The sequence below is a fragment of the Melampsora larici-populina genome, assembly GCF_000204055.1.
Source record: "Melampsora larici-populina 98AG31 unplaced genomic scaffold MELLAscaffold_5, whole genome shotgun sequence".
NCBI classification, from domain to species: Eukaryota; Fungi; Basidiomycota; class Pucciniomycetes; order Pucciniales; family Melampsoraceae; genus Melampsora; species Melampsora laricis-populina.
In genome coordinates, this window is record NW_006768769.1 from 1,479,962 (window position 1) to 1,505,676 (window position 25,715).

A 25,715-nucleotide genomic window follows, 5' to 3' on the forward strand; every position below is an offset into this window, starting at 1 on the left:
AGAAAGCCACGGCCGCGCCTGCGCTCATTTGGCCTTTCCTTCGAGGTTTCAAGGACATGATTAGTAGCAGGATTTATCCTATAAAACCTCTTTCATTCGACCACAAAAGCTTCTCTTCATCCTATCTTATCCAAACTCATTCCAACTTCAATTTATATCATAGTTGTATATATATACATATCAATTTTTGATTCGAGATCACTATATTGTATAAAATTATCTCCCATAAATCAACAATTCTTCTGTAACTTTTTTCATCCTCGATTTCAGATCCAAAAGCACTTTTACCCGCCCAAAATGATGTCTTATATCACACCTCGTTTCATTACACTTGCTTTAATCATCACCATGTTATTTGCAGGGTATAATGGAGTCCCGTGTTCCAACAATTTGGAAACGGAGGGAGTAAGGCAATCCATTGAGGAAGGATCACCTTCAAGAAACGCTCCATCTTTTACTCCTGTAAGTTTTGTTTTGGTGTCTTCCAGAACTAACATTCAGTGATATTTTCTTTCTTACGAATTATTCTATCATTTTGTCACAAATCATTTTAAGCTTCGAGAGGCCAAGCCAGTCCGAATGGAACGTCAAATGTTGCAAGGACCGCCCGGTGGTGGAATGAAGAAAGGACTAGGTGGTGGATCTTGAAAAGCTCGTCAAATGGATTTCATTTTCAATCAAGTTCATCAGGATGGAATGATTGTCTTTTGTTTTGTGAAATTCTCTTTTTTTTTTAAATTTGTTAAATAGAAAATTCAATGTACAAAGTCTGAATAGAGTAAAGATAAGAAAAGAATCCTCATTAGTTTAGTAACCCATCCTTATTGAAAGCCCCCCAAAGAACAAACTTGACTCTCTTGTTGAGCTGTATCAAACTGGAAGAGCTTGTAGTGTTTCTCCGAAGACATTGATACAAACAATTGATATCTTCAATAAATCATGACTATTCTTTCTTGCTGCCTATAGTGAGAGGTGCTGAAAATAAGGCAATTTACAGGGGGTTTTGCCCCGAAGATTGAAATTTCACTACACGGTCAAATTCCACTAAAAAGGTCATTTTATCCAAACAGGTGAAAGAGTATGTGAATGACATCATGAACAGATAAAACTTGATAGACTTTCATCTGACAGCCATGGATTTTCTCTCAGAGACTCCAAATGTTGAATTTTGTGGGAGGAGATAGATTTTTTGAAAATTGTTACAAAAATTCATGTACAGAAAGTCCTTGACCGACCAATTCCACAATGAAGTCAAGTGCTACCCATTTGGATCAAGTTCAAGACCTTACATCAATCATGGAAAATATCACTGGCTCATAGAGTAAATCATGGGACTTTGGCTGATCACTTATGTCAGAGGATGGTCTTCACACAACAAGCTAGTCAGATTTGAGAGACACTTGTGAGTCATGATATAGCACATGTTATGAGCCATCTACAAGACTACTTGTATTTTGGTTGTACTGTACTTCTTGCATACTTAGATGCTGGCTCAAGAATGGCCTGTGAATTCTCATGTCACAATCCAAATACCTCAACAAGGAAACTTCTCAGATACCTTGCATCCCAGCACATCTTGCCAAGTCCTTGCAGAACCTGAGCCATCTATCTTTGTTCTTGTCAAAAAGTGGTAGCTCTGGGTCATGCATAAAGCCTTGGGCAGGGCCTCAAACCCAACCTTTTACAAAGCTTGAGAAATAGCAGGACACCCTGCCCTGCCCCATTTTATACAAACTTTGCATGATTAGGTAGGCTTTGCATTTTTTCATATGTGAGATCACAAAACACAAGCTCATGGTACAAATCAGTTCTTGGTAGACAAAGAATGTCAAACTTACCAAATCAGGCTTGAAATTTATTTTTGAAACAGTGTATATATGGAGGGGATTTCCTGTAATTAAGCTTTATATAGGGTTTTGTTCTGTGGCCTGCCCAAGAATTCATGAAAAGACTTGGGGATAGTCCTGTTGTGATGCTATCAAGCATACACATCATGGCTTATTTCAAAGAGCAATAACAGAAATAAAACTCAAATTGTGCTATTGAAATTTGACCCCCTTATAATCAGTGTAAAGATTTTACAATTCACTAGAGAAAGATAGTTCAACCATGAAAGTGACATAATTTTCAGATCAGCATGATACATAGTTGATCCCGGAACCACTGGTAGTATAGTGCAAGAGAAGTATAAGTTTCCAGAAAACTTTCAAGGCCAATACAATAGTCTCAATAGCTATTTTGGGGCTTAATAATGTTTTGTATCAATTTTCTCAAAAACTGTGTCTGCACTTTTGTTGTGCTGCCTTCTGGATGATTTGATTCCACAAGTATATCAAAAATGTCTACTGGTGGATCAGGTTGTGGGCGCGCCAAGGCATGTTTTTTCTTTTCCTTGCACCTAGGTGCCATGGGGTTTGTTTTGAAAGATTGCTTGACATCTTGAAAATCTGTTAGTTAATCAATACATAAGAATTCAAGATTTTGCAGAGACACTAAGCTCTATGTGACAAGACACAACCTTTATAAATGTGAAAGAAAAACTATCAGCCTTGTGATGACAAGGCAATGGCTGACAACAAAAACAAACAAGTTCTAAACTCAAGGTAGACAAACCTAGAGATGGAACAAGTCTGATAGACAATGTAGAGCAACTAAGAGTAGAGAGATGTTGAGTGAGAAGCTAAAAAGAAAGAAAAATGTATACAACAATGGTTAATGACGGACTTCATTAATGTTATCACAATAAGGAAATAAGAACAACAATTGATTTTTTAATGTTACCTTTAAATAAATTTCTTCAATGGGTGAAAAGATTCAAAAGGAGACAGTGGAGGGTTAATAAGAAAAACACCACAAACAAAAATTCTTCACAAACATGACATGAAACACAAACACTACATACTTAATCCCAATCTGGACACAGTCTTCTAACTTCATCCTTGTTACTAATCCACACACACTACTGTTCATTTAATCAGGATTGATTCATCCAGAGCAAGTCCCTTGATGGTTTTGACAATGTTACCCAAGAAAGAAATTCTCCAACAAACAAGACATTTATGTATTTAGTTGGTACATTCAAAATGAAAGACTGAGTTCTTTGGCAAACAAGATATTGATTGGTGTGTTTCTACAGGAGAATCTTCAATATCAGATTCTCCCAGTGCATAAGGTCACAGTCAAACTCTAGGGTGCTCTACCTGACTGTCTTCAACAAGTAGAATTTGGTCTCAGTGATGGATTCCTGAGGGTTGGGGTGATATCTCAAAAGGCACACCAACCCCCTTTTTGGAATTTGCTTTGTGCCTTGGTGCGCCCAAGGCATGTCTTTTGTGCCACACCCACAAACTGAGGTGGTCAGATTGATCTGCATTAGGAAATTGAAAATCCTATAGTGCAACTTTGACATCTGGGCAGAGCTCATGTGGACAAAATTGCAAACTGTTGGCAACAAATAGTAGCCATTTAGATGATATTCTTGAAGCCCTAGAAAATAAGGAGCAAAAGGGAACTGAATTGCACAATGGCATATGTTGAAAGTTGCTTGATAAACAAGTGTCAGATTTCTACTGAACAACTTTTAAGGAGAACACTTCAAGTATGTTGTAAGGGTCAAGGAATCAGGTCAAGGATTACATTTTCTCTGAGGGGGAAATATGTTATTATGGTAACTTATAACCTGGATGACAATACATAGTTTTTACAGCAAATAAAATCTAGATCCTATTTGGTTTCTTTCGCACCTCTAGCTCTGTTTCTTCCCTGGCCTTCCTTTTGTTGTAACACTTTGCACCAATCTTTCTAGATGACTTATATTTTGAATAACCAATCATGAATTTCTCATGGTATTCATGATTTATGTGTAAGCCTTTCATCTGTAAAAACAAACCAATAGATGTTGAAAGGTTTGAAATATTCGATTGAACAACCAGGGATCTGAGACTTGCACATTGATCCTTTAAGAAATATGTAAGTTCGTGGGCAAATTGATAGAAGTCTTTGCTTGTGATTGCTAATTGATATGATTTGAAATTTGTCATATATGGACTCCAATTTTTCCAAAGATCATTAAACTCTGAAGCAACCTGATTGATTTGATGTTCATTTCCTAAGCCAATCACCTTTTTTTGAACATCTTTTCCCAGAGGATATGTTGAGAAACTTGCCAAAATCTTCCCTGATATGTCAATCCATTCTTCCCATGGATTAGATCCATTGAAGAGCTGAGATTTGGTACCACCATGGATCAATTTCAATTGGTCTTCTGAAAATTGGGAAACTATCTTTTGAGCAATTGAATAACGTTCCTGCCAATTCCGGCTGCAGAACCTCTTGTGATAGAAACAATCATCATGAACTTCTAGAAATACTACTGCTAAAGAATCCATATGACATCCCTCCTCCTTCTTGCCAAACCCACTAGGGTCCTTTTGTTGTGTTGCCAAACCTTTGAATGATGGGTGTAGAATATAATACAGGGTCTCTGTGTACCACCTTAGGAATTCTGCCAGCAAATCATAATCTATAGCCTGCCCTGTCAAGATATACTTCTCATGGTAAGCATAAAACACCAAAGATGTGATCATGATGCAACGTTTCCAAACCTCTGATGTTGGTTTTTGAAATTGAGTAAAGTACATAAAGGGTAGAATCTTCTCTAGGGTCCAAAAATTTCTAGCTTGATTGGTTTCCTCAGGATTGGAGAAAATCTCAAATCTTTTGATTATTTGAGATATCATTTTCATTGAGGATGCTACTGATTCTTTTTCAGACGGAGTTACAAAATTGACAACTTCTATATAGCTTGGGCCAAGAATTTCCTCCATCTGTATCTTGCTGTTTGCTGAACAAACTGATGTTGTAGAGTGATATGGAGGACTCCTTTCTGATTCAATGTTCAATCCTGAAACAGTGAGTGGGGGAGCATTTTCTTCATTCACTGCCTGTCCACTAACACTAAACAAGTGGGTAGGTTGCTTTTTTGTTTCCGCATTAACATCTGTGATAGACTCCAAGACTGTGGGTGAGGCCTCTGGAGCCCCTGTCAAAGCTTTGCTTGCTTCCCTGGCCTTCCTTTTGTTGTAACACTTTGCATCACTCTTTCTAGATGACTTATATCTTGAATACCCAATCTTGAATTTCTTTTGGTATTCATGACTTATGTGCAAGCCTTTTATCTGTAAAAACAAACTAATAGATGTTGAGAAGTTTGAAATCTTTGATTGAACAACCTGGGATTTGAGACTTGCACATTGATCCTTTAAGAAATATGTAATTTCATGGGCAAGTTGATAAGAGTCTTTGCTGGCGATTGCTAATTGATATGATTTGAAATTTGTCAAAAACGGACTCCAATTTTTCCAAAGGTCATTAAATTCTGAAGAAACTGGATTGACCTGATGTTCATTTCCTAAGCCAATCACCTTTTTTTTAACATCTGTTCCCCAAGGATATGTTGAGAAACTTGCCAAAATCTTGCCTGATGTGTCAATCCATTCTTCCCATGGATTAGATCCATTGAAGAGTTGAGATTCAGTACCATCATGGATCCATCTCAATTTGTCTTCTGAAAATTGGGAAACTATCTTTTGAGCAATTGGATAACGTTGGTGCCAAGTTGATCTACTGAACATCCTCTGATAGAAACAGTCATCATGAACTTCTAGAAATAATACTGCTATGGAATCCATATGATATCCCGGCTCCTTCTTACCAACCTGACTAGGAGCCTTTTGTTGTGTTGTCAAACCTTTGAGTGATGGGTGTAGAATGTAATATAGGGTCTCTGTGTACCACCTCAGAAATTCTGCCAACAAATTGTAATCTATGTCATGTCCTGTTGAGATATGCTTCTCATAGTAAGCATAAAATACCAAAGATGTGATCATGATGCAACGTTTCCAAACCTCTGATGTTGGTTTTTGAAATTGAGTAAAGTACATAAAGGGTAGAATCTTCTCTAGGGTCCAAAAATTTCTAGCTTGATTGGTTTGCTCAGGATTGGAGAATATCTCAAATCTTTTGATTATTTGAAATATCAGTTTCCTTGAGGATACTACTGAATCTCTCTCAGAAGGAGTTACAAAATTGACAACTTCAATATAGCTTGGGCCAAGACTTTCCTTCATTTGCATCTTGCTGTTTGCTGAACAAGCTGATGTTGTAGGGTGATATGGAGGACTCCTTTCTGATTCAATGCTCAATTCTAAAACATTCAGTGGGGGTGATTTTTCTTCATTAACTCCCTCTTCACTAACACTAAACAATTGGGCAGGTTGCTTTTTTGTTTCCCCATTAACATCTGTGATAGACTCCAAGACTGATGGTGAGAGCTCTGGAGCCCTATCTGTCCATGCTGTGCTTGTTGGAACCTCTGGAAATAGGCTAAGTGTATTTCTTGGGATATTCATGCATGAGTAGAGTGTAAAAAACCCATGCAGAACAATCACTTTTAGCAATAACAAGTGCAGGTGTAACTTGGTAGCCATTTGTTGGGTGGTTATTGGATGTGCTGGTGTCAAAGAGCAAGAAAAACTTTGTTTCTGTTGAATTATGTATCAGGCAAAAGTTCAGATTCAATGGGGGATACTGCAATTAAAATGGGCCCAAGAAGAAATCTTATCTCAATGATGAAACATGTGTCTTTCCTGTAAGAAAAAAGCCATGTGTTATTTTCTGAACTATACTTGCTAAGTGGGATAGTATCAAATTGACATTGGAGACATGCAATGAAACCTTGTTTATTGTGATATAGACCAAACTTAATCAAGTCCCTTCTCCCCACCACTGATTCTCCATCACAAGGGATTGAAGGTATAAAGGACTTGTTCATGTTTGGCCACAGAAGCTGTTCCTCCTACATATCATAAACCATCAAATCAGTAGCAGAATAAGCTAAACCTCATTTGGGTCATCTATTCCATGAGGGGTGCCAAAGCTCTGCTTGTGAGTTTTCCAAAGCTGTAAGTCTGTACTCTTAATGAGGGCACTGGGGCATTCCCTCAGGATGTATAAAATGAAAATCCAGAGGCACCAAAGCCTTACATAGTATGCATTCCTTGCTATTGGGTGTACATATAAGTGGTTGCCTTTACTTTACATACAACATTCATCACAAAAAATCATTGAGCATAGAAACACTGTATGGATCAAACAATGAGAATATATAATCCTGTCCATTTCTTTCTAAAAGCAGAGGTTGGCAAAACCCCTTTGTATCAATTATTTTTGTTAGTGTTTGGCATAATGTAGGTTTTCTGGATAGGATCATTGAGGCATTTTTGAGGTGGTTTTTAGGAATCTGCATGGCTTTACCTGGCCAATCAGGCATATTACATGATAGGGTTTTCCCTCCCCAGATATAACTTGAGATGGCACACCCTCACAGTGTGATTCTGACTGCTCTCACATCACAGAAACCTTGTGAGCCATCAAGCTTTTCTAACACTCTGCTACAAAATTTCAGACTATGTTGTAAACTGGATAACTTCAACAATGATGCGAGTGATGGAGCCTACACCCAGGTATAATAATCAATCCCTCAGTACCCAGCTGATTATTATTGATGCAGAAATGGATAGTTGATTCAGGTATAGACATACCTGTGTTGATATTGGTACACATGATGTCTTTGGATCAGGAAGCCAAAGAATTGTTAAACTCCAGCTGATCAATCAAAATGGGATTGGTTTCCCTTTGGGGCCACCCAAGCAACCTCATGGTTGAGGGGTCTGATTAGTGCAGGTGTGGGGGGTAGGGATAGATATTAGATGCAATTTTATTGAATAGTCATTGTGCCTCAACTCACATACTATAGTTTATTTAAATTTATGAAGGGCACCTCACAAAGAGTCTAAAGTACACCACAGCACCTCTGAATCCTCAGAGTATAAAGTATTGCAGGCTCCAGACTTGTAAGATCAACCAGATCTCAGAGCCAGATCCTTAGAAGGACAGCTCAGCCATCCCACTGGCAGCAAATCCTCTTTTTAGAGGTCAACTTATGGTAGTTTTCACCTGGGTGTACCAATTGAAGACTTTTATTACTATCCTTACTTCATCTTTTTAGTGTAGAGTCAGCCCAATAGTTGCTGACCCCTCACACTCATCATTATGGATAGTTAGGGTGTGTTCACTTAAGGAATTTCTGACCAGAAATCACATTCTGTAAATTTTTGAATGCAAAAATGAAACATGTACCACCAAATAAACACTTTAAATTTTGCAGAATGTGATTTCTCACCAGAAATCACTTAAGTGAACACGCTCTTAAAGTTGCTGGCTGTAAAGCTCCCGTCACTATGAGTGGTTTAAAACCTTTTACAGCCAATGGGATAGTACCTGTAGATACAGTGGGTAAACCCGAGTACGTGTTCCGACCTGCCCTGCAAAATCAAATTTCACCTTTCGGTTCAATGTCGGGGCACTCAATTTGAATGTTTGAGACTGGCACCCAGACCATTGAAAAGGCATTGCTTTGATGAATCTAGGAATATGGTTTTGGAGACCAAAAATATGATTTTACTCTTTTAGAGGTTTGGAGAGTCAGCCCAATAGTTGCTGACCCCTCACACTCATCATTATGGATAGTTAGGGTGTGTTCACTTAAGGAATTTCTGACCAGAAATCACATTCTGTAAATTTTTGAATGCAAAAATGAAACATGTACCACCAAATAAACACTTTAAATTTTGCAGAATGTGATTTCTCACCAGAAATCACTTAAGTGAACACGCTCTTAAAGTTGCTGGCTGTAAAGCTCACGTCACTATGAGTGGTTTAAAACCTTTTACAGCCAATGGGATAGTACCTGTAGATATTTTCAGGGCTTGATGATTTTTTGTATCACTTTGCTTGACCTATGTTTGGTATTGTGTTGTCTTGCGGAGTAGTTGATGCTATGAGTACACCAAAGATATTTATTGTTTTGGGTAAACTGATCCTTGGTATAACATCAAGAAGCCTGTAGTATACCCTTGGCATTGGGACAAAGCCCATGAGAATAAAATTGCAAATTGTTGGCAACATATAGTAGCCACATATATGAGAGTATCAAATTGTAAAACCAACAAGGATCAGAAACATACTGAGATTGTGTAATTGTGAATGTTTATATTGTTTGTCAAATTTTTGTCAAATTTCTACTGAATAAGTTATAATGAGCCCTCTCAAACAAAGTATATCATAAGGCTCAAGCAATCAGATCAAGAATTACATTTTCTCTCAACAAGATATATGTCACTAGGGTAACTTATAGCAGGGTTGACAAAGCAAAATTCTCAAAGTTATTGAAATCTAGATCCTAATTTGTTTTTTCCTCTGCTCTTCTGCATCCCTAGCCTTCCTTCTGATACGACAAACTGCATCACATTTTCTTATTGACTTATATTTTGAATACCTAGTACTGAACAACTCATGTAGTTCATGATTTTTGGGTAAGGCTTTGATCTGTAGGAACAAACTAACAGATGTTGAAAATTTTAAAATGTTTGATTCAACAATCTTTTCTCTCAAATCTTTACATTGATCCTTTAAGAAATATGTGAGTTCATGGCCAAATTGAAAAAGATTTCCATTTGTGATAGAGATTTGATATGATATATAGTCTTTAAAATCTGGAGTCCACTTGTTCCAAAGATCATTGAACTCTGTAGCAACTTGATTGGTCATTTGTTCATTTGCTAAGCCAATGATTTGTTTTTGAATATCTTTGCCTAGAAGATCCTGTCCAAAACCTTGCATGATCTTATCTGATCTTTTAATCCATTCTTCCCATGGATTAGATCTCATGAAGAGCTGAGAGTTGATACCATTGTGAATCCATTTTGATTTGTCTTCTAAAAATTTGGAAACCAATTTCTGAGCCATTGGATAACGTTTCTTCCAAACAAGTTGGCTGAACTTTTTCTGATAGAAAAAATCATCATGAACTATTAGAAAACATACTGCCAATGGATCCAAATTGAATCCATCTTCCATTTTACCACCCTCACTTTGTTCTTGTGTTACCAACCCTTGGAATGATGGATGTAGAATGTAATATAGGTTCTCTGTGTACCATCTTAGAAATTCTGCAAACAAATTGTAATCTATATCATGTCCTGTGAAGATATACTTCTCATGATAAGCATAAAACACCAAAGATGTGATCATGATGCAACGGTCCCAAACCTCTGATGATGGGTTTTGAAATTGAGTAAAGTACAAAAATGGTAGGATCTTCTCTAGTGTCCAAAAATGTCTAGCTTGACTGGTTTGCTCAGGATTGGAGAATATCCCAAATATTTTGATGATTTGAAATATCATTTTCATTGAAGATGCTATTAAATCTCTCTTGGAAGGAGTTAAAAAGTTGACAACTTCTACATAGCTTGGGCCAAGATCTTCCTTCATTTGCATTTTGCTGTTTGCTGAACAAGCTGATGTTGCAGGGTGATATGGAGAAATTTGTTCTGATTCAATGTTCAATCCTAAAACAGTCAACGGGGGTGATTTTTCTTCATTCACTCCATCTTCACTAACAGTAAAAAATTGGGTAGGTTGCTTGTTTGCTTCTACATTAACATCTGTGATAGACTCCAAGACTGATGATGAGGCCTCTGGAGTCTTATCTGTCCATGATTTGCTTGTTGGAACCTCTGGAAATAGGCTGAGTGTATTTCTTGGGATATCCATGCATGAGTAGAGTGTAAAAAAATTCTGCAGAACAATCACTTTGAGCAATAGCAAGTGCAAGTGTGACTTGGATGCCATTATTTTGATGGTTGTTGGCATTCTTTTGATGGTTGTTGGATATGGTGGTGTCAAAGAGACAGAAAAGATTTGGTTTGGTTGGATTATGTATGAGGTGAGAGTTCAGATTCAATGGGAAAGACTGCAAGTAAAATGGGTCCAAGAAGAACACCTATCTCAATATTTATTTTCTATGAGAATCAAGTTTTGTGTCAAGTTCTGAATCAATCCTGCTAGATAGTGAAATATATAGTGGTCACATGCAATGAAATCTTATGTGTGGCAATACAGATAAAACTTACCTAAATCTCTTCTCACTCACAAGGGCTTGTTACCAGGGACTTAGGTAAGTCTGACTACACAGATCATGATCTCTCTGCAAATCCCCATTGTCCCATATCATTTGATGAACAACGTTTGGTATGAGTTTTGATAGAGGATGTGTTATTCCAGAGGACTTCTCAAAGTTGACCAAGTCCCTCACTCTTTGTGAGGCCTTGAGTGAAAGACTTATGTACCACAAACACAACCAGACTCTGGCCTGAAAAGTGAGTTGAATCAACACACAGACCATCAACATATTCACCTTGGATTGAAATACCTGAGGTATTCTTGTATTCCCAACCTCACAGACCATCAACATATTTACCTTGGATTGAAATATCTGAGGTATTCTTGTATTCCCAACCACACAGACCATCAACATATTTACCTTGGATTGAAATATCTGAGGTATTCTTGTATTCCCAGCCTTGGAAAGCTTCTTTCCAAGGTTTTGGTCCAAGGTAATTCTCAGCACAGAAGAATACCTCATATCTGGGACAAGTGCTGTCTGAACACCATCAAATCACAGCGCGCCCCACCTTCCGGTGGCCTGATTGCAGTAAACTCCATTCCTTGGACCAGAAACCCAATGAGATTGGCTCACTGCAAGTTCAACACAGAGGTCTCCTCTTGTTAATAAATTCTATCCTGATGGAGAAAGGCAAAAATGAAGAGTATTGAAATCCTACAAGTGACTCAAACTTCAAGCTCCTCTAGAATCCTTGCACAAGAATTCTTCAGAAGTTGCATAATTGAGCACAAACACAAACCTCACATGTCAAAACAAAACAAACCTATCCTGCTTACAAACAAATCGGGTTGTCAAACCTCTTCATGATAATCCAATCAAACCAAACAAATTTCCCAAAAAAGCACATCTTCAAGGTTCATTTTTTCAGTGTATGATCACCAACATATATACACCACGAGTTCCTCAAAGTTGCTCAATTCAAACCTTACATGATGATCTTCAAGATCAATCAGTCTTTCCTTCCTTCCTTTTTTCCTAATGAATTGTAAAAAAACAAAACCTCATCTTGCAATTTAAATCTATATAAAACAAAACTTATCAATTAATTTCAATCTATAAAATAATTTTACAAGGTATCAATCAAACCAAACCCAACCAAAAAAAACCAATTGAAATCTTTCTCAAGAGATTGATAAGATCTCATGAAAGGTATTATTTTCATTTTGCTTTGCAACTATTAATTTCTCTTTGTCTTTCTCATCAATCAATCCCTTCTTTTTCTTCTTTTTTCTTCTCTTTTTCTTTTTCTTTTTCTTTTTCTTTTTCTTTTTCAATTTCATTCAAAGTTAATCCTTCAAACCTAACTTGATCCCAAACAAATGGTAATTCCACTCTAATCCGATTCCTAACCAATTCAAAAACATCATCTTCATCATCTACTACTACATCATTCCTTCCTAAACTTCCATTCCGATTCTCTAACTTCGCTTTTCTAATCTCACTTTCTTTTCTACAAAACCTTAATAAGATCGAAACCGTTCTTTGATCGGGTAGGATTCCAATCTCTTCTAATTTCATTTCATCAAACACTAATCCAATAGCCAAATGAAAATGTTTAGATCTACACAAACATTCTAACCAAGCTTCGATCAAATTCTTATTAATCTCACACATCGGCCAATCTTTTTTTAATTTCAATCGATTCCAACTTTCAATCGCTATTCGATTTAATGATCCATGATCTTTACCCATGCTAATCCTTTCACTTTCATATCCTGCTAAATCAAACATCGTTGCTAAACTCGAATTCGTCATCTTTTCCTTAAACCTTGCTTGATTTGAGATTTGATTCCAAATCATCCATGCATTTGAATACATTCCATTAAATGAAAATCCTTTTAAAAAAGAATGTAATAATCTAATCTCAGGTTCTACATATGCATCTAATTTAAATAAAGTATAAAGTCTTTCAACTTGAAGTCTTGTAGATATATTCCTTGGATTCGATTTAACAATCTTGGTGAAATGTTCCAAGAACCGAACATAGGTTTCTGTATCAGCTGGAACTCCAACTGAACGCATTTGTTCAAAGATTTGACTTAGAGCATGGATCGATAAAGCTTGTGGTTTTTCATAACTGACGGTTTCCTTCATCGAATTAGATTCACAACGATCAAGATAATTCAATATAAACCGATCAAAGAATGATCTAGTTGGATTTCCTAATCTGATCAGTTGTTCATACGCCCAATAAACTTCAGCTCGATTAGGTCCAAGTTGAATAAACCTTTCGATGAGTTCTTCTAAGATTTCAGATCTCAAGATCACCTTTTCTTTAATCAATTCATCTAATATTCTCTTAACTAAATCCCAATCACAAAGGTCTAATGAAAGACGAAGAAAAGCAGTACCGAGGTCTTGAGATTCTTCAGGCTTGACCTTTTCACAAGTTAAAAAATCATCCCATAATCGACGTAATAGATCAACTGAAGAATTCATAGAAGATCGAAACTTGAGAATCGAGATGATATATTTAGGTAAGATTAAATTGTTTCGATGGGTTATGAATTCATACCAACTCATGGCTTTTTCAAATTCGAGACTAATTCGCATTCGATCAAATAAACAACTTGCTAACTTTGACTGATTAAGAATATCAATCCCAGTGATGTTGAGTAATTGATCGACCAAATCCTGAACTGAATTCAAATCGGAGGGAGGCTTAATTGAAGAAATCAGACTTTCGAGTATATTGATAGATCCGATCGAATCTTTAGACCTCTGAGGATCAAACAAATAAGAAAGTGATTCAAAGAGGATATCTTGATTGTCTAACTTAGCCAAGTGTGAGACAAGTGAAACTTTGATCCATTCCTCTAATTCCACGCCTTCCTCGAGTTTAGATTTGATCAGATTCAAAGATTGAGGGTTATCTAATTGAGCGCCATGAAAGAGTAATCCCTCTTGAAGGCCTTCACGTCTCATTTCTTCAATCAAACCAATACGCTCTTCTACCAGACCTTCAGCAGAAGCCAATCGAATCAAATGTGCATAATCTGTTGAATTCTTTGGAGTCTTCTTCATTTCGATCACCTTCATTCCATCCTGAAAAGATACACAACCAGCCAGTAATTGATTCCTAGCCTCTTCAGTCACTTTATCAGATTGTTTAAGCCATTCAAGTGCTTCGATCACTTTACCCGTCTTACCAGAAGCCATTAGATAATAACGGATATCGATCGGATTAGGATTACAACCCCAAATTGGAATCAAATCGCGAAAGATCTTTAAAACTGTCTGATGATCATCTTCTGAATAACTTTGAATGATTAAGTTAGTTAATGATGAATGATCTAATTCAGGTGCAAGCCAAGGATGTGATGATTGATGAAGAACAAGTCTTGGATAATCTTGGGTTGAAGTGATGGTAGGTTTTTGAAACCATTCTAGGAATCGTTTGGATGTGTTTATAGATGTGAATGATCGATGATTTGATTGAGAAGAAATTAAACGTTGGATAGATCTTCTAGAATATGTTAACATTCTTTTGTGATTCTCATAAGATTCGAATGTCGATCGCAATTTTCAAACCAAGTTTCAAGCTGAATCGACGAGTAAATAAAAACAGGTTGAATTCTTGTTACTTTCTTCTTCTCTTTCTTTTTGAATTGAATTGATGATGATGATTGTGTAGATTATAGAAATGAAAGTTTAAATGAAGAATACCAATCTTCATCAGATTTTAAATTTCTATCACACTTTGCAAATCAAACAATGGAAAGTTTGATGAGATGATTGATGCATAAGAGGATTAAAGAAATCAAGAATTGAGTGACTTACTGAGTGAATTGAATTGGTTTGAATTAGTTATTGACAAAATGCTGAGCTGGTGTTGGGATTGGATTTGGTTTGTTGACCATTTTGAGTTTTCAGGTCGATCAAGTATAATGCTTATATAAAATGCTTATAGAAAGTTTAGTTGATTTATGCTTATATCTGATTTTACTTATTTGCCACGACGAACCCAAAATCGAATTTACCACTTTAACCAACCAAACCATCACACCACACCACACCACACCAAGTACCATTCTACATCACTTTAACATCAAATCAAATCAATCAACCTTCAACAATGGAACAAGTAAGAGAACTCAGTGAACTGCCTCAAAAGTTCGTAAAAGAAGGTACTCAAGTAAGTCCATATCTGAACACCGAAAACCGAAAATCGAATTGATAGATGACGACACCTTGATTCTAAACAGTTTATGAACCGATGTACAAAACCTGATCAAAAAGGTAATCAAACTTTTCATACGTTTAATCAGACGAAATCTTTTTCAAGAATCTAATTCGAACCTTTAATCATTAATCAATCAATCATAGAATACGTTCAAATCTGTAAAGCTGTAGCTATTGGATTTGCCATCATGGGTTTTATTGGATACTTTGTTAAATTGGTAATCTTCTAAACATCATCTACTTAAACCAAATCCTGAATTGATGAGTTTTCTTTTCGATTTCGATTCTCTAGATTCATATTCCTATCAATGGTATCTTAGTGTACGTCTTTCATCAAATCTTACAACTTATGATTCGACCCTAACTGATTCTTCTATTCTGACTTTGTGCATCTCAACAATCTTGATCAGTGGTAGTGCATAATCAATCTAAACTCGTTCTCAACTCATCTTCAAAATCGAATAGAAAGAATGTAAAATCTCATAATTCATCTCTAAATGAAACCCAAAGAAACTCAATATCAATCACCTTCGCCATCAAATCAAATCAAATCTGATCATCAACTTCATCAACACAAAGACTTTTGGTCTCTAGGGACTTCTCTTTTGGATTTTGCGTTGTGCTTTTCTTTTCTTGTTCTCTTCATCAACTTTTTTTTTCTTACTTGATCTTTGTCAATGAAATGCAAAAAAAAATAAAACTGAATCGTAATTTAATCTATAGCATTTCGAGATGAAATTTGAAAGTTTCATTTAGGTTCACAACATAGATAAACAAAACCAAACCAATCTTCTTTTTTACATCTTGTTTGTTGGAAAAGTGTTTTGAAATCAATTGAACTTGAACAAGCCTTTCTCAAACATATTGCCTGCAGAGTTTGCCTTGCACAATTTGTAGTCAAGCGTGTCAAATTTCAATGAGATGAAAGCATTCAGTCTTCACAGACAGACTGAGCAACTAATCTTTTAAAATGTGCATTCATTGTTCGCAAAGCAATAGTATCTTGAGTCAATTTCAATCATATCAGAACCAACATCCTTGATCCAACTTGTGCTCTCACTGACCCGGATCACAACGTATAAAAAACGGCGATCTTTCCACTCATCAATCTCACAATGAAAGAAACACCAAACCTAATTTGATTTTATTTATTTTTCGAAACCATTAAATCATACAACCATCCATCTCTTTTCTGATATTTTCAAAACTTTTTAAGTAAAAATCATTCAATCCATTCAACTTTACAAATCAAATCAAACCCAACCAAAATACAAATCCACATCAATGATCTTCTTTCACCACTTTTCTCAAAAGAAAAAAAACCTTTTATTCTTCTGTATTCATCGTATCTAATGCTACTTCATTAACCGCTTCAACTTCTTGCATCTGTTAAATCATTCAATAAAAAAAGAAGTCAATTCAAACTCATGAACTGAGAAGTGATTCAAATCGAGAAATTTACGTACGGTTAATTCAGCTTGTAGATCTTCAATGCTAACTTTCAATCGATCACGTTCTTCCATAAGTTCCTATAAACAAAAACAAGAAATCCTCAATTTGGTTTACACATATAACACAATTCGAGATGATATATATATATATTGTTTTACAAACCTTATAAGTAGATTGACCTTCTCTACCAGATCTCATCAATTTCTCAACTTCTTCTTTTAAACTTTCTAATCTACGTTGAGAAGCTCCAACCTCATTAAGTTCTAATCTTTCAAAACTTAATAATTCGATTTGAGATCGATCTAATCGATTAAAAGTTTCTTGAAAGCTTTGATTGAGAGATTTGAATCGAGCTTCATAACCTCCAATCAATTTACCTAATTTCTTTTCTAATTTATTAGCTTGATTAGCTTCTTTAATCAATTGATGTCTCGATTCATCTATCAATGATTTCATTCCTTTCATCTTTTCTTCATCTGACAAGTCTGATTCTTTAACCCATTTCAATCGGTTTTCATCAAACGAATATCCTTCTGATTGTTCTATCCACCTTTTTCGAAACTCTTCTTCATCTCCTAAGACTGCTACTCTTTTGATTTGATCTTCTGTTGCTCCTGGAAATCCACATACATCTGCAAGTTCTTGGTGTACTAATGCCTTAGCTGTAGCAAGATGTTCATCTTCAATAGGATCTAAAGTTGATCTACCTCCACCAGCAATCTTGCCTCCCGGTACTGGATATACTATAGCATCATGTAAAATCAATTTCACCATCTCTTGTGTGATTTGTCTATCAAGATGATCTTCAAGTTTGTTTCCAGTCTTAAAATTTTTGGTTAATTGACTTGACTCAAATTCAATCGGTCTAGGTAAACCACGTTGAATAACTTGTGTACGTCTCACTAATGCTTTCTGTTCTTCTTCTTGTCTGATGGCTTTCATCTTAGCTGCTCGATCTGCCGCATCTTCGATCATCGATCCAGCTTCATCTGCAATCTCGGCTATCCTTTCAAGTTCTTCTTCAGGTAACACAAGTTCGTAATCATTCTTCGGTTTAGGTAATGCCATGAAACCTCGCTTGAGTTGTTGTTTAAGATCGATAGGTCGGTTTCTTGAATCACGTGGTGTATCTCCCATCATCGATCCATCATCTCCAGCATTGATGTTAAGATTATTTCGACGTAAAGGTGTTCGCATGGGTGTACCACCCGGTCCGATCCCATCCCCACCAGGCGTCGCACTAGGATCACGACTATCTGAGTGTAAAGGAGTCGCTAATGGATTCGGAGTAGCAGAAACCGTTCGAGCAGGTGTAGCACCATCAAATCCAGTCCCTCTACTTGATAATTCGTGTAAAGGCGTATTTGCTTCTCCTAATAATGGAGTTTGAGCCATGGTCATGTTTCTTAAGTTTCTTGCTTCTGCCATAATATTATCAGCTTGAGCTGGTGTACGTGGTGTACGAGCTGTTTGAGCATGCTGAAGTGTAGAATATTCTCCTAATAAACCTTGACTAGCTCCTTCACCACCTTCTTCTACTAGATTCTTAGCTGTCTCTCCTGCTTGACCAATCTTTACAATATCTTCTAATTCTAGTTCTCCTACTTGAGGTTCAGGTAACATTAATTTCCTTCTTTTTAAAATATTAGCTTCTTCTTTCTGACGTTGAATCAAATTATCTTTAGCTGGAATGAAATGTGATGAAGCATCTTGATCGGCTGCTGTTTCTTTCGCCTTACGTGATCGTTTTCTTCTTTCTTCTTCATCTTCTGCTCTTGTTCTTTTATGTGAATCTAATTGTCTCAAGTTCTTACCGACTGGTGCTGCTACAAATTTGTTTTTTTCTTGTGTGGTATCGTAAAAACCTGGTGCTGGTTGTTTTTCAAATGGAATATCTGCATTATAGTCCATTCCATCTTTCTTGGGTCGCATTCGCATCCTTCAAACACACAAAAAGAGTTACAGACATGAGTACATCGATCATCTCGATCAAGACACATACCAGCGTCGACTCACATAATTCCGGCTGCTTTTAATTCCCTCTTCTTCTGTAACATAGCCAATCGTCGCGCTTCTTCTAATTGACGTTCTCGTGCCTTACGCTTAGCTTTCTTTCCTTGAGTATTAGCCAATCTAGCTCGAGCCTCTGATAACATTTCCTTCTCTATTGATCAATCCAATAAAAAGACAAATGTTTGTGAATTCCTGAATCGATCGATCAAACAAGACGTTTTGAAACTTACCATCTTCATCCATATCGATCGGATCAGGTCTAGCAGGTTTAGCTTCCGGATCAGGATCTACTTCACCAGGTCTAAGTCTTCTAACATCATCAGCACTCGGACCAGCTTCAGCTCCTGTACCCGTCAAACCAAGTTCATCACCACCTTCAACTGTATCACGTTGTTCAGCTTCATCTAATAATCTTTGATACCTTTCTAAACATTGATTGGCCGTTCTACCTACAATTGGTGCAATCGTACGCCATTGAGTTGGCATTAATTTAGCTAAATGTAATAGTTTTTCATCTTCTTCTTTAGACCATTCAGCTATCAATCAAAAATTTAGAAAAGGAGTGATTAATTTTGATTATTTGTTTGTTTTGCATAAAAATTTTTGGGAATCATTCAAGTTTTTGAAATCAATCGATCACTTACTTTTCTTAATTGATGGATCTAGCCATTCATACCAACGAGCTTTACATTGTTTTGGAGTTTTTCTAACTAATAAAGAAGAGATTCTAGCCCATTGATTTTTTCCATATCTAATTCATGAAAAAATTAAGAAAAAAATCACGATCCAAGGATCATGAGGAGGAAAGGAGGGGGGGGAAATGAAGTTAATCAGTTATGAATGAAACGAAAAGATAAAGAAAACAAAAAGGATGATCACTTTGAGATAGCTGCTTTTAAGATTTCATCTTCTGTGTTACGCCAAACACCACCTTTGATGATGATTCTCATGTTTTTTTGATGCTCGGATTGGGATTAAAATTATCGATTGGTTTTGAGGTGTTTGATTTTGATTTGATAGAATGGTTATTTAATAAGTTGAGTTGGATTCGATTTGAGATCAGGCTCAGTCATGAGACAGTGATACAACACGGGTACAAACCCGAGAAGAAGGCTGAACAGGGTCGGGCCATGTAATCAGACAGTCTGTACACCACGAAGACGCTTTTGAGCGGAAGGACGTCGGGATTGTCCGAGATCATATGCTTCAGTCGGCACCACCGTTTGGGCTGTCCCCTGGATGTCAGTGCGTGCGGACGTCCGCAGCACACACTCAGGATGTCAGGCTGGGCCTACATTTAAATAAGAACACCCTTGGAAGCCCGTGGGATGTCCTGAATTTTGATTCTGACCCGGGCTCCTTGGATCAGTTTCGTCAGGATATCCCTTCCCCTGCAAAAAATCCTGACGTCCCTAGGACATCAGCATGTCCTTGTTGTAGCTCATGCTCAGCCAAAAATTCACATCCTCCCTTTGCACTATGTATTAACTTTTTCAAGGATGCCAACAATTTTAAAGAGTTTTGGAGATTGTTGACCTTATCAGTTTCTATAACTGAATTCCATATCTATAATCCCGGAAAACGACAACTGGCAATTCTCCATTTCAATTCATCACAACATTTCTGATGCTTTGGCTCTCTTTGGCTGCCACTGTGGTAGAACTAAAGCATTGGGCGGGCCAACCCGCCTTGAGGTTAAATAAGGCTATACCGTACATCAAATTCAGCGTTATAATTCTTGAAGCGTAGCGTAGCTGAACCCTTTTCACAATCATTGAGTTCTGCAACTTAACCTATGAATAATCTGGATTAAAAGATGTTCAATTCAAAAGGATTGTAAGGATTTGTTCTATCTCTATCTAGTATCATGATATGAAACGCAAACACCAGGTCCACATTTTCTCTTCATCAAGAATAATTTCTTACAAAATGGATTGTTTCCTTCATTTCCTTCATCTTTGAGCTAGACATCAAGAAACAAAGGCGCAGTTACAGCCGTTGTGAGAATCATCGGTAAGTTTCGAGGACTTGTGTGTTTCACAGATTTAACTAGGGTTTAATCTGCGGTCCAAAAGTCATTTTTTTTTTGATCTCACAGGACTAAACTTTGTTTTGGTTCCTTCAAACTCAAGTCTTCGAGGTCTTCGTAACTGTCATCTTCTGTCATTGAAAGGTTCCAAGGATCCAATGAAGCTTCGAAAGCTGTTGGCCCGGCTTCTCCTTCCAGTTCCACTTCATTTTCAACATACCAACCTCCACCAGCCTCCGGTCGCCAATTCGACACCTCAATTTGACATCAAGGCCATTTCGATTCCTTCACGCCATTCGAAGAAATTACGTATACGTAAGTTCATGATTCTTTGCCAAGCATTTTAATCACACTGATCAATGGAACTTCTACTCACATAGGCATGTTCTTCTTTGCCAAACTGAACACTCACACTCATCAATCGCTTATATCCACATCGGCATGGAAACGGAACCTGATTCGAATCTAATTTCTTGATCATTCAAAGAGGGTACATGGTTGTTTCAATTCGAAGTTTTCAATCAGGAGTTTGAATGTGTGTTTTTGTCTTTGAGTATTAAAAGGAGATACTGACCTTCTTCATCAACTCAATTTTTGAACAAAGTTTCATTTCCAAGATTTCGAAGACAACTTTAAATGAGGGTTGTTTCCATTTGGTATGAATGGAAACAATGACGAATGTGTTTTTGGTTTGTAACAAACAGCAAAACAAGGATGATTTGAACGAGAATCAATCAAGGCAAGCCTTCATTTCGTTATCTGATGAAGAACTTTCTAGATTCTAACCTTGTTTTAATTTTTCTTTGGCTCCCCATGACGATTATTGACCAACGATAAACAAAGATCCCCGTTTTCTCATATGATATCTTATGATATCATTTGAGAAAACGGGGATCATTGATCAAGCCCACAGGTTTAAATACTCGTGCATTTGGCCGATTTCTTTGTTCTTCCCCATCGAACTCATCCAGTAAGAACTAAATTTTATCTTTTTTTTCCTTTGTTTCAGTTTGTCATTTTTTTGCTTTGCTTCAGTCTTTTTCTGACCAAAGGGTCCTTTCTGATTTCTCAGGTTTTGAATCTGTGTCATCAAAGTTAGCTTTAGCATTCCTTTTCCACTCTTACACCACCTTTACACCAACCCCACCACCTTTACACCAACCCTGTCTTGTTATCAGTGCGTTACTTTACCTCCCTTTTTCATCTTCTAATCGCGACTATCATCTTCTTTTTTCTCTTTTTTCTAATCACTGCTTTGTTTATGATCAGCTCGGCAACATATCATATCAACAATCTACGATGTCTAACCAGCAATCACAAATCCCAGATGCCTCAGTAGTGCCTGTTGTAGCAGAAGGCCACATGAATTCACGTAAGTCAGTCTCTCTGACTGACATGTCTTCAATTTACTAAAGTGAAATCGTTTTTGTGTCAGTTTTTGAAATCCCTTCTAATCATACTGGTGGTGAAGACGCTCCAGCCACCTGCGCTCAACAAAACCCACTTTACCGCATTGGGACCGCCCCTCGTATCCAGTTCGATAAACGAAACGAAATGTTCGTTCAGGTTAAGTTTAAAATACATGCTGAAAAGGAAGTCGAAGTCCAGGCCGCTGCAATGAAGGTAGCTAGCCGATCTCGCCGCTCTGCAGCCTCTGCGGCGCGCTTCAACGTGATCGAATCAAAAATGTTTAATCAAGGCAATGTGCTCGAGCTGGTGAAGTGCCTGTTTGGGAAATCTCTCAAAGATTTCAAAGGTATGTGTGCAGATATTTGTGATGAATATCAACCTGGCATGCGCCATATGGTACTCTCGAGCGATCTTGCTCCACACTTGATTTGGGTTGGTCAGGTTGGACGTGAAAAAATCACGCTGGTCGATTATTCAGCCTGGCAGGGATTTGTTGAATTGCTTGCAAGAGCAACCAAGCACAAGGGTTCTGTCATGATTTTCACTGAAGATCCCAAGGAAAAAGCCAAAAAGGACGCTCAGGTGTGTAACTCATGTTTTATTTCTTAATCTATGCTTTCTTTTTTCTCATGTTTCTGTTTTACTTCTCTCTGTTTCAATGATTCTTAGACCTCTGCGGCGAGAGAACTAATCGCTTCAGCCAGCGGCCCCACTGCTGCAGAAGCGCAGGTGGGTGTTCTTACTCAAGAGCTCGAGGTGTGTGACTGTCATTCCCGCTTTGGGTCCTTTCCCTTTCGACATGTCCTCTGACGTGTCTTCTGTCCCAGGATGCCCGTAAACAAATTCGGCTCCACGAGTTGGCGGCCCAACTCTTCCATGACCATACTCAAAAAGCTAACGCCGGAGATGGCGCTATCCTTGTCTGCCCTTGGGATCCGAATTTCTTGTACCGATTGACTTACAGCGGGGCGTGGGTCTGGGCGAAAGGTGTTGTAAGTATTTAGTTTGGTTAAGTTCCATATTGGCCATCAACTCACTATCCTATCCAACCCAATCCAGCAATCCGGAATGGCGACGCGCGAGATCCCTCCCCGAACCTACGAATTTCTGGCCATCATGAAGAAGGCCCGTGTCTTCCATAAGGCCACGAAAGTGGACGATCGAGTCAAGATGCGCGGCGCTCAAATGCGTCTTGACTTATCTCCTACCTTTCACAGATCGGGCGGATCTCACCGATCATGTTTTGAGCCTCCAGCGCAACTTTTATTTCAAAAACCTACCAATTCAAAAAGGTCTGCCAATCTTGCGGGTTTATCAATGGCCTCTCAAGATGACATGAAAAAAATCAAGATTGAACCTAGTAAGTTTTATTTCTCTTATGTATTGATTGTCTCTTACGTTTTTCGTGGAAATGACTGATTAATAATGTCTCCTCCAATCCATAGGCTCCCCCTCCAAGGGCGTCACGATTGTGATATCGTCGGATCCCCCTACACCTAGCCACATCGACTGTTCTCAAGAGACTGAGAAGACCATAAAGAAGGAACATGGTATGTACCACTTCTTTATTTCCGTCAAAAAAACCCTCAGCTGACCAAGTTTCAAATCATTTGACCTCTACCATCCTATCACCCGTAGATTATGAGATCTTTCGATCAAACACTCCTGGCGACTTTGAGGACAAGGATCGAGCCCACGCTGACGCCTTAGAGCGTTTTTTAGTCCATTGCAATGTGCCACTGAACGACGAGACCACCAGAATGATTCTCGACCGAGCCAACGTCAAATCATGGACCGATTTGATCCCTAGCCACCAGTTCACTGAATCCTCACTTACCACGCGCGGCATGCACCCTGCTCTGGCTTCCCATCTTGTCAGCGAAGCCATGGATCGCGTCAATGATCTCAAACAAGAAAACGACAAGCTTCAAGATGTGGATTCTGTGGAATCGAATGAGTCTAGCCCTCCCCCTCCATCCCCCGAATTCTGAAAGGTCTATACAGGATTATTAATCAATTTATAATCAAAGGTTCTTAACTTGCGTCTTTAAAATCAATTTCTTGTCTTTTCGCGGCTGCCTTATATCGATCTCGCAGAGATTGAAATAAGGGATTCCTCTTTGGTTGTGCTTTGTATTTTATGAGCTTGCAACCCAATTAGGCGGTTTGATTTCTTCTTTATGTGTTTGATGTTTTTCGTCCTGCTTCCTATTTGTAGGATCTTGCCAAAAAACAAAGTGTTTGTGTCTTTTGTGTGCGTTTGAGTCTTTTGTGTGCGTTTCAGTATATTGTGTGCGTTTGAGTCTTGTGTGCATTTGTGTCTTTTGTGTGCGTTTGAGTCTTTTGTGTGCGTTTCAGTATATTGTGTGCGTTTGAGTCTTGTGTGCATTTGAGTCTTTTCTGTGTGTTTGAGTCTTTTGTGTGCGTCTATTGTGTGCGTCTATTGTGTGCTCCTCCCTATGGTGGGGTTTTGATTCACTTTTGTGCTGCATGCACCCTTATTGTAGGAACTTGCCAAGCAATCAAAAGAAATCTTTTTACTCGCCAACCCTCATGAGCCTCTGGAGTTTAATTTAGAAACCATCTCACAAATGGTTTCTTAGCCTTAGACTAAGAGATTAAAAAGGTCTTACCTTACACTGATATCATCTCACGATAAAATAAGGTCAGTGTGGAGAATAAAGACCTCATCTTTTAGAATAAAGATGAGGTCTTTGCACGAATTTCTTACTCTATATTTGCGAGATTTTTTCATTCAAGTAAGAAAAAAAAAGGTCTTCCTCTATATCATGATATCTTATCGTGATCAGACCGAGCAGAATCAAACTTGCATAATTTTGAATATTTGCATTGATCACACCAATAAGTCACATCAAAATATGAAAGGGACATCAAAACAACACAATAAGTTCAAGCGCACAACAAAGGACTTTAACAAATTGACTCATTAGATCAACATGGTGGAACAAACCAGACATTTCTTTAATGTTTCAAATCTTTAGATATAAAGAGTCAAAGCTAAACTAAACGAGTCTCAAAAAAATTTAGAAACATACTTGTATATTTTGGATATCTGTAGATACTATGATCCTTTCATGAAAAGTATTTACTACTTTTCATTGAATTCATAAACGTGTATTATTATAAAAGCTACCATTTCCTTCTTTCACCATCAACCTGATACCATGTTTAAGATCATAAGAATCAAAATCAGAGTATGAAAAAAAAATATGGTGAGGTTACACATAACCGCTCCCTCTGAAAAAACCTTCACATATATCTTCCGTGAATAATTCCATACAGGCAATGAAGAGTGCCTCTCTCTCGTCTTCAGCAGCTAAAGCCCGCTGCAAGACCTGAGAGCGTCTAAGTCTTGACTTTAGGACGGAGAAGCCCTTTTCGATAGGGTTGAAATCGGGGGAGTAGGCAGGTAGATAAACAAGCCTCACACCTTGTGCGGCACAGAGTTCTTCCACTCTGCCGCCATGGTGGATCGGCGCGTTGTCCATGACCAGAACACTGTTCCGAGCTGGGAACGGGTTC

General features: G+C 37.7%; 7 protein-coding genes across 7 annotated transcripts; 3 read left to right on the forward strand and 4 right to left on the reverse strand.

The window, feature by feature from the left end:
- Window positions 1-339: 339 nt before the first annotated feature.
- On the forward strand, window positions 340-825 carry MELLADRAFT_55074 (uncharacterized protein; the record flags this gene model as incomplete). The annotated part of the gene is given in 3 exon segments (XM_007405940.1): window positions 340-462; window positions 556-594; window positions 613-825. The coding sequence occupies 3 exon segments, from the start codon at window positions 349-351 to the stop codon at window positions 646-648; spliced, it is 189 nt and encodes a 62-aa protein (XP_007406002.1).
- Window positions 826-3,716: 2,891 nt separating this feature from the next.
- On the reverse strand, window positions 3,717-6,488 carry MELLADRAFT_60296 (uncharacterized protein; the record flags this gene model as incomplete). Its single annotated transcript, XM_007406128.1, has 1 exon — window positions 3,717-6,488. The coding sequence occupies one exon, from the start codon at window positions 6,486-6,488 to the stop codon at window positions 3,717-3,719; it is 2,772 nt and encodes a 923-aa protein (XP_007406190.1).
- Window positions 6,489-9,294: 2,806 nt separating this feature from the next.
- On the reverse strand, window positions 9,295-10,752 carry MELLADRAFT_60297 (uncharacterized protein; the record flags this gene model as incomplete). The annotated part of the gene is made up of 1 exon (XM_007406127.1): window positions 9,295-10,752. One exon carries the CDS (start codon window positions 10,750-10,752, stop codon window positions 9,295-9,297), a length of 1,458 nt encoding a protein of 485 aa, XP_007406189.1.
- A 963-nt stretch (window positions 10,753-11,715) lies between these two features.
- MELLADRAFT_70992 (uncharacterized protein) lies at window positions 11,716-12,772 on the reverse strand (the record flags this gene model as incomplete). Its single annotated transcript, XM_007406126.1, has 1 exon — window positions 11,716-12,772. The coding sequence occupies one exon, from the start codon at window positions 12,698-12,700 to the stop codon at window positions 12,287-12,289; it is 414 nt and encodes a 137-aa protein (XP_007406188.1).
- A 2,389-nt stretch (window positions 12,773-15,161) lies between these two features.
- MELLADRAFT_93550 (uncharacterized protein) lies at window positions 15,162-15,691 on the forward strand (the record flags this gene model as incomplete). The annotated part of the gene is made up of 5 exons (XM_007405941.1): window positions 15,162-15,221; window positions 15,292-15,325; window positions 15,413-15,486; window positions 15,561-15,589; window positions 15,679-15,691. 5 exons carry the CDS (start codon window positions 15,162-15,164, stop codon window positions 15,689-15,691), a joined length of 210 nt encoding a protein of 69 aa, XP_007406003.1.
- A 696-nt stretch (window positions 15,692-16,387) lies between these two features.
- On the reverse strand, window positions 16,388-19,775 carry MELLADRAFT_42168 (uncharacterized protein; the record flags this gene model as incomplete). Its single annotated transcript, XM_007406125.1, has 7 exons — window positions 16,388-16,654; window positions 16,735-16,797; window positions 16,883-18,659; window positions 18,737-18,884; window positions 18,964-19,269; window positions 19,378-19,484; window positions 19,613-19,775. 7 exons carry the CDS (start codon window positions 19,681-19,683, stop codon window positions 16,595-16,597), a joined length of 2,532 nt encoding a protein of 843 aa, XP_007406187.1.
- Window positions 19,776-23,485: 3,710 nt separating this feature from the next.
- On the forward strand, window positions 23,486-24,718 carry MELLADRAFT_70993 (uncharacterized protein; the record flags this gene model as incomplete). The annotated part of the gene is made up of 3 exons (XM_007405942.1): window positions 23,486-23,532; window positions 23,618-23,722; window positions 23,811-24,718. 3 exons carry the CDS (start codon window positions 23,490-23,492, stop codon window positions 24,161-24,163), a joined length of 501 nt encoding a protein of 166 aa, XP_007406004.1.
- Window positions 24,719-25,715: the final 997 nt, after the last annotated feature.